This window comes from Corylus avellana, chromosome 8 (genome assembly GCF_965113065.1).
Source record: "Corylus avellana chromosome 8, dhCorAvel1.hap1.2, whole genome shotgun sequence".
Taxonomy (NCBI): Eukaryota; Viridiplantae; Streptophyta; class Magnoliopsida; order Fagales; family Betulaceae; genus Corylus; species Corylus avellana.
The window spans coordinates 16,276,285-16,287,568 of NC_142497.1; the positions used below are offsets into that span (position 1 = coordinate 16,276,285).

Here is an 11,284-nt window from a genome sequence, read left to right on the forward strand (position 1 = left end):
AATATTTCCTCGCATCCCAAATGAAGAAAAACTCATCCATCAAATTTTTGGAAGGCTTGAACTCTTAATGGATTTTGATAATTTGGGGGTCAAATTATGTGTAGGGTGGTAGTTGGAATGAATTTGAAAATCTGGAATGGAAGTTAAGAATAATGACTTTAGCTGCTCAAACTTGAAATGGATGTAAGTTGGAAGTTGGAGAGAGAAGATTATGTGTTGTAGAACTACATCATTTCTTATTAATTTGGAATAAATTACCGAACACTCGTACCTATAAATCACAATAAATACATGTGCATATGGATCACACTTTAATATAATTAGGGAATTTCTTGCATATTATTCACGTGCTGGTACAACTCAATTGCTGGTACAACATTGTATAATATTCCTTAATCCCATCTATCTTTGGTGGCTTTGTGTTTAGACACTTATTACACACATCAACAGCTGCTAAAGAGAAAGTAAGAGAATTAATAATTGGCTGGTTGAGCTATATATATATATATAGTTCACTAATTGATTCAATTTTTTTTGGATGCCAATGGGACATGATTGCGGTATTCTGCAAGAGCCCACAATGGGTAAATATTTCTGTATGCTGCATAGTGAAGCATACAATTCCTTAAGTAGACTCCAAGTATTTCCTGTATGAAAGAGTGATCAATGGTTACGAAGCTTTGAAGGTAAAATTCAAGCATAATATATATATATATATATTCTTTCTGAACTAAATTCATGTTTTAAAGAGAGGTACCTGTTGAGGAAAATCGCCATCCTCCAGTTGAGAATTAATTATCAGCTTTGCTGCACGATGAAGAGGTGTTGGGTCTCTTTCAGCCTATTGCAAATACAATTTTAACATCAGAATGAATATGCAGGATCAAAACATATGACAATTAATGACAGCATAATATATATAAACCATGGAGTCTACCTGTCCAGCATGAATGAGACCCATCATTGCCCATGCAGTTTGTACCAAATTTGATCGGTTTCCTTCAAGAGGTACATATTCCTATATAATCAAGCACAAAGAGTACTTTATAGTTTTATTATCTAGCATCTGCCAAATCTTAGAAAGATAAAACATGTTATTAAAGATTCTTAAAAACAAATAAGAATTATACGTGTTAAAACATTACCTTGGTTGGGCATGAGAGATAGCTCTCTCCCCAACCACCATCATCTCTTTGTGCTCTTAGTAGAAAATCAACAGCTCTGCGCATAACTGGACAATTGTTGTAAGTCTTGCCAGCTGCAACCAATCCTCCAAGTCCAAACCATGTACCGTATATGAAGCAAATTCCCCAATTTCCATACCTGTGGAAATGCTTAATCATGCAATAGATTTCTCTGGTATAAAAACCGAAAAATATCTAAGAAACCAGTGGAGGAACAAACCATGAACCATCAGGCATTTGTATGTCTTGGATGAATCGCACAGCACTTTTTATGGAATCTTTGACCTCTTCCTTCCGGTGCCCGGGGTATAACTTCTTAAACAAAACTAAAGCTTGGATTGCTGATGCGGTGCACTCAAGGTATTCATGCTCAACGACAGTGTCAGAGAAGAATTCTGTGGGATTAAGGAGCTAATGAAAAAAAAAAAAAAAAAGAGAAAATTTCCATTAATATACGATAAAAATGGTGAATTTAGAAGTACTAGATAGTTTTAAAGTATTCCATAAGCATATTTCAAGGACACTTCAATATGTTAAGGTACTTACTTCCAACCATTTTTGGGCTCCTGCTGGTTCCCACGCAGATAAACCACCATTTTTACTCTGCATTAGAGCTTAATGATATGAATGCAATGAAATATTTAAAACAAACACCAAGTGTTGGGCCTTACTTATTAAAGGGTAATTTGAGCCTACACGTGAGAAAAAATGTTCAAATATTATTTAAATAATTAAAACCAATCATTTTTCATCAACTTATGTTTTTGAGATTACTGGTGATTTAACAATGTGAAAGTTAATCCTTACCTGTAGAGAAAGTATCACATTTATAGAATCATAAAATCGCTCGGGTTCCATTTTCTCACCAACAATTTCTGGTGGCATCATGGAAAAAAGCATGCAACACTGAAATAGAAAAGAATTTGGTGAGGAACACATTAATTATGGGAAAAGGTGTAACATTTTACCCCATTGACACATTTAAACAAAGTTAATTACCTTAAAAGCTTCTGCAGTGCAATCAGAAACTTGCCATCCCTGGTCTTGATCAGCAAAAGCCCATGATCCTTTCGAAATGTGACGGTACATGCTTTTAAAGTCTCCAGAAGGGTTGTCCTTGACCTTCACAATTTTTAAGAGAAAATGGCGTAATTAGTCTGAATGAATATTGTGGTGAAGAGCTGAATTCAGAAATGAAAATCAAACCTGAGATTTCTTGAGGAAGTCATGCCCTCTCGCAAGTGTAGGTCCAATTTCATCAGTGAGATTACTAGCAAGTAAAGCTTGAATAGCGAAACTGGTATCCCATGCTTGACTTCCACAACCCTTCATACAAATGGAATATATCAAAGTCAATTGTCTCTTCCATTTCCTTGCAAAGACTTAAGACTTACAGACTTGAAGCTACAAAACAAGAGCTTTCGGGGTTTATACTCAAGTTTGAATAGTTATATTTCAAATGCTCAACACACAAACAAGGTTGTACAAATGTTTTTGTACAATATGGGTACTAACCTGCATCTTCATTCCATCTTCACCGACCCATATGAAATCTGGGATCCTTACAATATGCTTCTTGAAATAATCTCCATTTGGATCTTCAACCCAACAAGCAAGCATAAATAGGGCCTGTTCAATGCAAATAGCTTTAGGAGTAGTGTTATATAGCTCAAATATATGCTTTCCATGGATTCCCTTTATTTTTGATAACATTACCTTTTCCACGGATCCAGCGGTGATGTATCGACTATTCTCATCTTCATAATGAATGTGCTTCATTGTTACTTGAAGAGCTTTCTCTCTTACCAATTTGTTAAAGGGCCAACGAGTGAGAAGAGGCTCAGTGCATAGGTATAGACTATCCCAAAGTAGATCTTGTATCAAAGGATGAGGATAGTAGAGATCCTCCTGTAACAATAATATTGCGTAACCAATGTCTTGGAAGATGTTAAAACAACACTTACCCCGAAAGCTTAAGCTGATAGGAAGCAATTGATTTAATCATTGAATTTATATTCTAACACTCTCCCTTATGTGTAGGTTCAAACTTTTTCCTAATAAGTGAGACCCAACACATAAAGTATTTAATTGAAATGAGAGATGAATAATGGAGACAACGTTTCAACTCAAAGAAACGGATCCTTTCCAGTCCTTGAAGGACTAGAGAGTATCTAGTTCACGGTTGGGATTTCCCTAGAGAAATCCCAATGCTACAAATAAGCCACGTCAGCCTTCAATAACAAATAAAAAATAAATTTTATTTTCAGGTTAATTTATTAGAATGTATTTTAATATATATTGTAGAATGGGTGACATTGGGCCACCCCCGTTGGTCCTAGGGTGGCCGGCCACCCTTAGGGCAATTTTTTTATTTTATTTTATTTTATTTTTATCATTTGACCCTTGGGGGGTGGCTTGGCTACCCCCAAGGGCCATGGGGTGGCTTCGGCCACCCCAGACTAGCCACCCCATATGGCCAATAGGGGTGGCCAGCTGGCCATTCCATTATTTTTATTATTATTTTTTTTAATCCTAAAGAATATTTTATTTTATTTTTATGTATTAATAGGACAGGTGTCCCATTTGTGGCCCAATATCTCAAAAATCTTAGTCATTAATTGGATACATTCTAGTCCAAAATAGATTGGGGAAGATCCGGATCCTGAACTCAGGACTTTTGTTATGATATCATGTTAAAAGCTTAAGTTGATAGAAATAAATGAATTTAATTATTTAATTTATATTCTTATAGAAGAATGTTGAAAAGCATATGTAGCAATGAGTGAGTATTAACCATGAGAAAAATTTACCTTTGCACATAGATGACGCACTTTCTTCCAGTTAACTTTATTGTAAGGTTGAGTGTAGATTTCTTCTCTCAATTGAAGAATGAGAGGTGTGATTGGGCCTACAAACCTTTTCCCATAAATGTATGACATGGGCAGGTACACCAAGCGGCAAAAGCACCACATTTCGGCTGCATTTTAGGGGAAAGCAAATTGATAAGCAATATGTAGCAAGTTTAATCATCAAAAAGAAGAAAGTAAAACCTCTACCTAATAGAGGCTTTCAATTAAAAATTGTACAAACCTGGATGTACGTATAATGTACGTAGTAAGCATTTATGTACAAACCTGGATTAATGGGAAGAAATGAAGGAAGCATCCAAAATTCCGGAGGCATTGGGTTGGTTCCAATCCACTCGAACACACCAAGTATCTACAACAAAGCGAAAAATGCATACTAGAGTTAATTATCATCAAACAATGATCACTTTGTTGTAATTTTTATTTCAATTAGACAATAGTGTACTTAAGATTTTTCATTTAGTTCAATTTTGTGTTCTAAGTTCGAACTGAAAATTTACCAGTTTGAACTAGCCAGTGGAAGAAGTAATCTCAAGTTAGACAAAACTTGCTGTTCCAAGCTTTGTATTAATTCGGTTCCAACTTATTCTTTTATTTAGTGGAATAGTTTTCTGGGTTTGGTCATCCCGGAATAGTTTTACTATTGAATATATAGTTACTCAAAAGATTTACAAAACATGATCATACCGAAAGCCAAGTCTTTCCCCAAGAAGGTATGTGTGTTACACCACCATGATCAAGGATCCACTTTCGCGCTCTTGCACAAGCATTGTCTTGACCACCATCAGGTCCTTCCCCGAGTATACGCATACAAATGTAGTTGAGAGCCGTGCAAAACATGGTACTGTGGCCCTCTATGTGTAATCCCCACCCACCATCTTCATTCTACATACAATTAATATGCAAAATTTACAGCATACTTGTTAAACATACATGACAGCTTAAAAACACACACAAAATAAAAGGAATCAAGTACTTCAACAAAAAATCTAATCCTATTTGCATAATTGACATGTGATGCTTCCAAGAATATGCACCTGATGATAGTATATGTATCGAAGGATTTCCTTTTGATACTCTGCAGGGAACACAATATTAAGATGCCCTGTAATGTACAAACACATTACCTGCATTTTTTTTTTGGGTTAAAAGAATACAATTAACAATTTCATCAAGATGAAAACCAAAACAAGTCGAAGGTAGGCATGTCCTCATTGATCCAATGATACTATTCATAGTCTGGTCTATCTTGGAAGATGTTTTAGAGATAAATATCTTTAGTAACTAAAAAAAAAATTAATTTTAGATGAGGCAGGACAAAACTAAAAAAAAAAAATCTTAAGGTAAAAATTTAATGGTTAAAGTCTATATATCCCCCTAAAACTATCACCCAATTGGCAATGTCCTCCCAAACTTTTAATTATGACAATGTCCTTACAAACTACCAAAATATTGTCAATGTCCTCCCAAGACTAGCAAAAAGATAAAAATGCCCCTATAAATTTCTCAATAAGACAAAAATACCCCTATAAAATACAAAAAAAAAATAAAAATAAAAATGTATTTAAAAAATACGATTTTAAAAAAAATTTATTATTATTTTTTTATTTTTAAAAATGAATTTTTTTTATTTTTTTAAAAACCAAATTTTTTTTTTTTAAATTGGAATTTTTTTCTTAATTCTGTTTTAAAAAAAGATTTTTTTTTTTAAAACGGAAATTTTTATTTAAAAAAAATTTATAAAACAAATTTTTTTTTAAAAAAAAAAAACGAAATTTTTTAATTTTTTCTTATAAAAAGGATTCTTTTTTTTAAAAAAAAAAAAAAAAAAAAAAAAAAAAAAAAAGCAAATTGGCCACCCCTTGTAATTTTTTTAGTAGTTTTAGTTTTTTTTTTTTTTTTTTTTTTTTTTTAAGGGTAGTTTCGTTGTTGGAAGAACATTGACAATTTTTTGTTGTTTGGAGGGACATTGTAACAATTGAAAGTTATGAGAGACATTGTCAATTATGTGGTAGTTTGAAGGGGGAATGTAGACTTTTCCCAAAAATAAAATTTTGGAGGTTCAATCCCAAAAAAAAAAAAAAAAAAAAAAAAAAACCAAAATTGAAGTATTTTGAAAATTTTTAGGGGACTAGCGCCCCAAGGCTAGGGTAGTTCTACCCCTGATTAGTAAAGGCCGTTATGTTGTTGATGATTTGTGATCTTGATGTCACAAAAAGTTTCTTGGTGTATATAATTTTTACGTAAATATATATAATGATGACATTGGAAAAAAATAAAAAAAATAAAACATTGTTAACGATTATGAGTCTTACCAAGGGTGGAAGGAAAAACAAGTTGCCAGAAAGTTCAGCAGGCCAATGGCCATCACTGGCCTGCAAGGCAGAAAAGATGTGGACGGCCCTTCTTAGTGCAGCTGTGGCCTTTTCATATGTGATTTCCTCTCCATCCTCAACCTTTACAGGGGGAATTGTTTGTTTGAAGTTTTTCTCCTTAAGAAACTGCGATCATTTTGACACAGAAATGAGCATATATATTATAGTAAACAATTTCTGAATTATTAGATGTCTCATGATATTTTGAATTTTAAAGCCGCTAGATTACAATATATCATGATATTATGAATATTTTATATAATATTTATACGACTTCTAAATTTGATACAAATTTAGTATTAAATCAACATGTTACAATTAAGAGATCTAATTTGTTTAATTAAATGGTTTGGATTAAAGTTGATCTATATAATTTTATACCCATACTCCAACATGACTTGAACCCGACACACAATATAGGGCTAGTACTAATTATTGACATGACCTGTGAACACAATAACTAAAACTCTAAGAGATTCAATTTAACGCTCATCACATATGGTCTCTCTTAGCACAGACTCCGACGAACTCTCTGAGGACGAAAATTCGTACATCTCTCTTCTATAATAATGTATATATATATATCAGTACATTAAACTATAGACCTAGGCCCACTAAAAACACGTTTTTGGGCATCATAGGTACGGGGTGTCCGGACATGTTAATGGGCTGTCCGGACAGGGCCTTGAAGAGCAAAAATATGCTTGCTGGAAAGCCTGTCCGGACAGCCTAGCACCCGGTCCGGACATGGCCTGCATTTTGGAAATGCTGTCCAGCCTTGATCAACAGATCCGATTGATGGGCATTTGTAGTCCGATTGAGCTGAAATTTTGCAAGAACGTTCATGACACATGAATCTACATTATGCGCAGTGGAGATTTGACTCAGAGCATTCTATATCAGTGTTTGAGCCCGTGGACAGTAACCTCTGGATTTTGGAACTGAATTAAATCAACACAAGGACTAATAGTTTTGACTTTTGATGTTGATTTTTTTTTTTTTTTTTTTTTTTTTTTTTTGAAAAATTGTGCATGAACAATAATAAAAGAAAAAAAAAAGGCTTTGCCAAACAAAGCCAATATTTCTAAGCGTTGAAGCTAGTCTTTGGAGTTAAGAGTTTAATCTCCATTTGTCCTTAAACCTTTTGTTTGTTAAAGAGGTCAAAGTTTTCCCTAAAAACCTTAATTTCACTTCAAAAAAGAAATTGCTACTCATGTTATTTAGTTTGGTGAGAAGATAAAAGAGCTAAAGAGAGATAGGTTAACATGCATATATATATATATATATATATATATAGTCTAAATTGAAACTTTACCTTCCTCCCATCAAAGAAAAAGAAATCAGAATAAAATCAATTCTAATTTTTATTCCACAAATAATGCCTTATTTCAAATAAATTACCAAATACTTATAATTGTGTTTAATTTAAATTACAGTAAATATATGTGGCATTAGGCCTGGGCCAAAAAACGGAGTGCCGCCTACCGGCCGACTTCCGACCGTAACCGCCTTGTCACTGTCCGACACCGACAGGGCGGCCAAAAACTTAGTGAATACACCAAGTAGAACTTAGAGCATTCCAAAAACTTAGTGATCAGATGGTGCTTCATTTAAATTATATGGCTTCTAACGTCAAACTGGGTCGAATACAAAACCAAACTCCACGTCGGGTAACTGATTTTGTATAGTTAATTGGTTGGTTTAGTTTTTAGCTGTGAGTTTTGTTCTGGTTAATTAGTTTATTGACTTTTTCTTGTTAACTGCTTTGTTCGTAGCAGTCATGGTCAAGCTTTTTTTCTATCTGGACACAGATTTTGATGCGGTGGGAAAGGTTGTTGTGAACATGGCAGGAACAAGAAAGTAGCTTGCTGTTTTGTGTTTTGTGTGTAGAGGATCATAGAGAGAGAGAGAGAGAAGATGGGAATACCTGCATTCGCCATAGGAGATCACTGCTAGGTTTCACATGAAACCGGTTGTTGTAGAAATTTTGCCGAGCCTCTTCAACCTCAGCCCTCTCTTGTGGAGTACCAGCATGAGGGTCAAACTCCCATATCTGCCTTCCAACAAAGTTGTTTGTGGTGAAGATATAAGGGCCTTTTCCACCCTCTGCTATCTTAAGCCTCCACATGATATTCTTCCACCCTGGCCAGTTTCTTCGTGTTAGAAAAATATTCAGTGCCTTTTATAGACGGAATGCACGATCTGACGTAGAGTTGTTCTACCTGCATTACTTTTGAATAGAGAAAACTTTACTTTGACCTCCTAAACTTTCACCCAATTTTACAAACCCCCTGAACTTTTCAATCTCTCATTTTGGACCCCAAAAACATCGCATTTCAAGCAGCATAAGCCACAATTGGTGGGATATGCGTTAGGGTGCATCAATAACTTTTTGTGATATGTGGGCTCAAACGTACCTTGGGTACGTACTTTTTAGAGCACTTAATGACCGGTGGGTGAGTGGCACAATAAGACTTTAGTTCACGGAAACAAAATTAACAAAAATTGATTAAAAAGATAATTAGAATTTATTTTTATTAAGAAAATTTGCTAAATTCATATCACGATCTTATTTTAAATTTGATTAGAATTCAATAAAATTATTATTATTTTCCATAATTTCAAATAATTACAATAATATATTATATTCAATTAAAAGGGTTAATAACTTTTTCGGTACCTGAGTTTTCACTTTTTTATTTTTTCCCCCATGAGTTTTAAAACATGACAAATCTAGTATCCAACCTATGGGGATCGGAAAAGACAAAATCAATACCTCCATTAGTTCTGTCCGTCCTACTTAACGGGTTTAGTAGGAAAATCAACAAGGAAAGTTTGGAACCCTAAAAAGTAAAAATAATTAATTAAAAAAAAAAAACGAGCTGCCTCTGTTTGGTTGCCGAGAAAACAAGGAAAATAATGTGTTGCCGAGTTGACGAGAAATTTTTTTTTTCAGACACTATTACATGTCCAAGTTCTTTCGGGTAATTTTAGAGACTAGTTCCAAGCTTTCCTTGTTGATTTTCCTACAAAACCCGTTAAGTAGGACTGACGGAACTAACAGAGGTATTGATTTTGTCTTTTCCCCATAGGTCGGGTACTAGATTTGTCATATTTTAAAATTCAGGGGGGAAAAAATAAAAAAATAAAAACTCAGGTACTAAAAAAGTTATTAACCCCAATTAAAATATGAACCATAAGAGTCTCTTTACCAATAGAGTTGAATGAAAAATGTACTTATTTGTCAAACTCTCCAATGTGAAATCATGAAATATAGGGATGATTTCTATTTTTTATGAGCCTTATATATTAATACCAAAATTCATTTGTATAAGGTACGGCTGTTTTAATATACAACTAATCAAAAAGAAAATAAAAAGGAAAATGACATGTAAAATTAATTTTTGGGTAGTTAGGAATTAATGATTCCCTCTATAAAGAGAAAAATGGTAACAACTCCCTTATTTTTCTGGAAATTTGCATTTACAATGAGGTTTTTTTTTTTTTTTTTTTTTTTTTTTAATGTGGGTAAGCTAAAAAAATATAATAATAAGTTCATGTTGTTAAAAAAAATTGTTTGAATTTGTTAATATGTCACATCAATGTTAATCATATTATTACACATCATTTAAATAAAAAATGGAAGGATGATTGAGCCTCCTTTGGCCAAATAAAAGTAGCGGAACCACCCGTAGGACAGAAGCTGCTTGTCCCTTCTCCATGGCGAGGGGGTTCTTCCTTCGGCATCCATCCATGCATGACATTCATTTTAAGAGCCAGCGATCTGAATTTGTTCTTTTAGGAAGACTAGCATTTGGTGAGAAGTGCATGGATGACAACAAAATGGCAAAGACTCAAGAGTCGATGCAAATCACCATAAAGTGGCATCTTTTGTAGCCACCACAAGTCCTTCCAGTTGAAATATTGTGAGTCAATAAGGAAGATATTAGGCTGATGGTCTAGTGTACGAAGTGATTTGTTTAACAGGCTAGCTATGGGGCTGTCGAGTCATTCCATTTGGCTAATGTGCCTAGATCATTTTTTTTGTTTTTTTAATAAATATTTTAGGGAAAATGTATAATAAATCTCTGAGTCAACCATCCAAAATTTTAAAATCCTTAAGTTTTTTTTTTTCAAAAATTTACTCCCTAGGTTAATGGAAATGACAATAAAATTCCTGCAGTTAAAAATTTTTAAAAGCCGTTAGTCAAATTCAAAACGCACCGTTTAACCTCATTAAAATATTAATATTTTATTAATTTAATTTTAAAAATTAAAAAAAATTAAAAAATTAATCTTTTGTCAACTCACGACTTCTTGCCCCAACTCCGGCAAACACACCCAAGCTCTCGAATCTCTCCGGCAACATCAACGGTGGTTTGGCTTCGGTGGTGCCTTCTCCAATTGTTGGAGAACAATTGATTTCTCAGGTAGATTTTCAATTTGTGACTTCTTGCCTTCAAATTGATTTTTTAGGTTGAAGAACAAGAAAAAGAGAATTTTACTGCTGGTTCTTGTTGTTATATCTTGATGGTTTTTTATCTTTACAATTTCAGGGTCTCTACTGCGATTACCAAAGGGAGAAAACGAGACTGTTGTCGATCTAATCATTGCTCAAAGTTTTTGGTTTCTTGGTCTGGGTTTTGTTGGTAGAAGGATTTTCTGAATGGGTTTTGCTTAGTCATTTTTTTTTTCTTTCTATTTTTGGTATATGGGATTTTTTTCAGCTTGTCAAATGTCAACATTTGGAGAATCTGGTTGTTTCCCTCAGCCAAGCTAACGTTTGCCCAAGTACAAAGAGAGTTGATCAGATCTTAGATTCTAACTTGAACAAAAGGTTCCACAATTCGTACAGTGA

At 33.9% G+C, this 11,284-nt stretch overlaps 1 protein-coding gene across 1 annotated transcript; it reads right to left on the reverse strand.

Moving 5' to 3' along the window:
• Nucleotides 1-424: 424 nt before the first annotated feature.
• On the reverse strand, nucleotides 425-8,572 carry LOC132177272 (beta-amyrin synthase-like). Its single transcript, XM_088518898.1, has 17 exons — nucleotides 8,354-8,572; nucleotides 6,367-6,552; nucleotides 5,089-5,178; nucleotides 4,739-4,936; nucleotides 4,319-4,403; nucleotides 3,995-4,161; nucleotides 2,901-3,092; nucleotides 2,700-2,813; nucleotides 2,391-2,510; nucleotides 2,184-2,306; nucleotides 1,992-2,090; nucleotides 1,731-1,787; nucleotides 1,405-1,595; nucleotides 1,146-1,323; nucleotides 938-1,018; nucleotides 758-841; nucleotides 425-647 (listed from the first exon to the last, which is right to left on the reverse strand). Exons 1-17 carry the CDS (start codon nucleotides 8,552-8,554, stop codon nucleotides 525-527), a joined length of 2,289 nt encoding a protein of 762 aa, XP_088375024.1. The 5' UTR covers nucleotides 8,555-8,572; the 3' UTR covers nucleotides 425-524.
• Nucleotides 8,573-11,284: the final 2,712 nt, after the last annotated feature.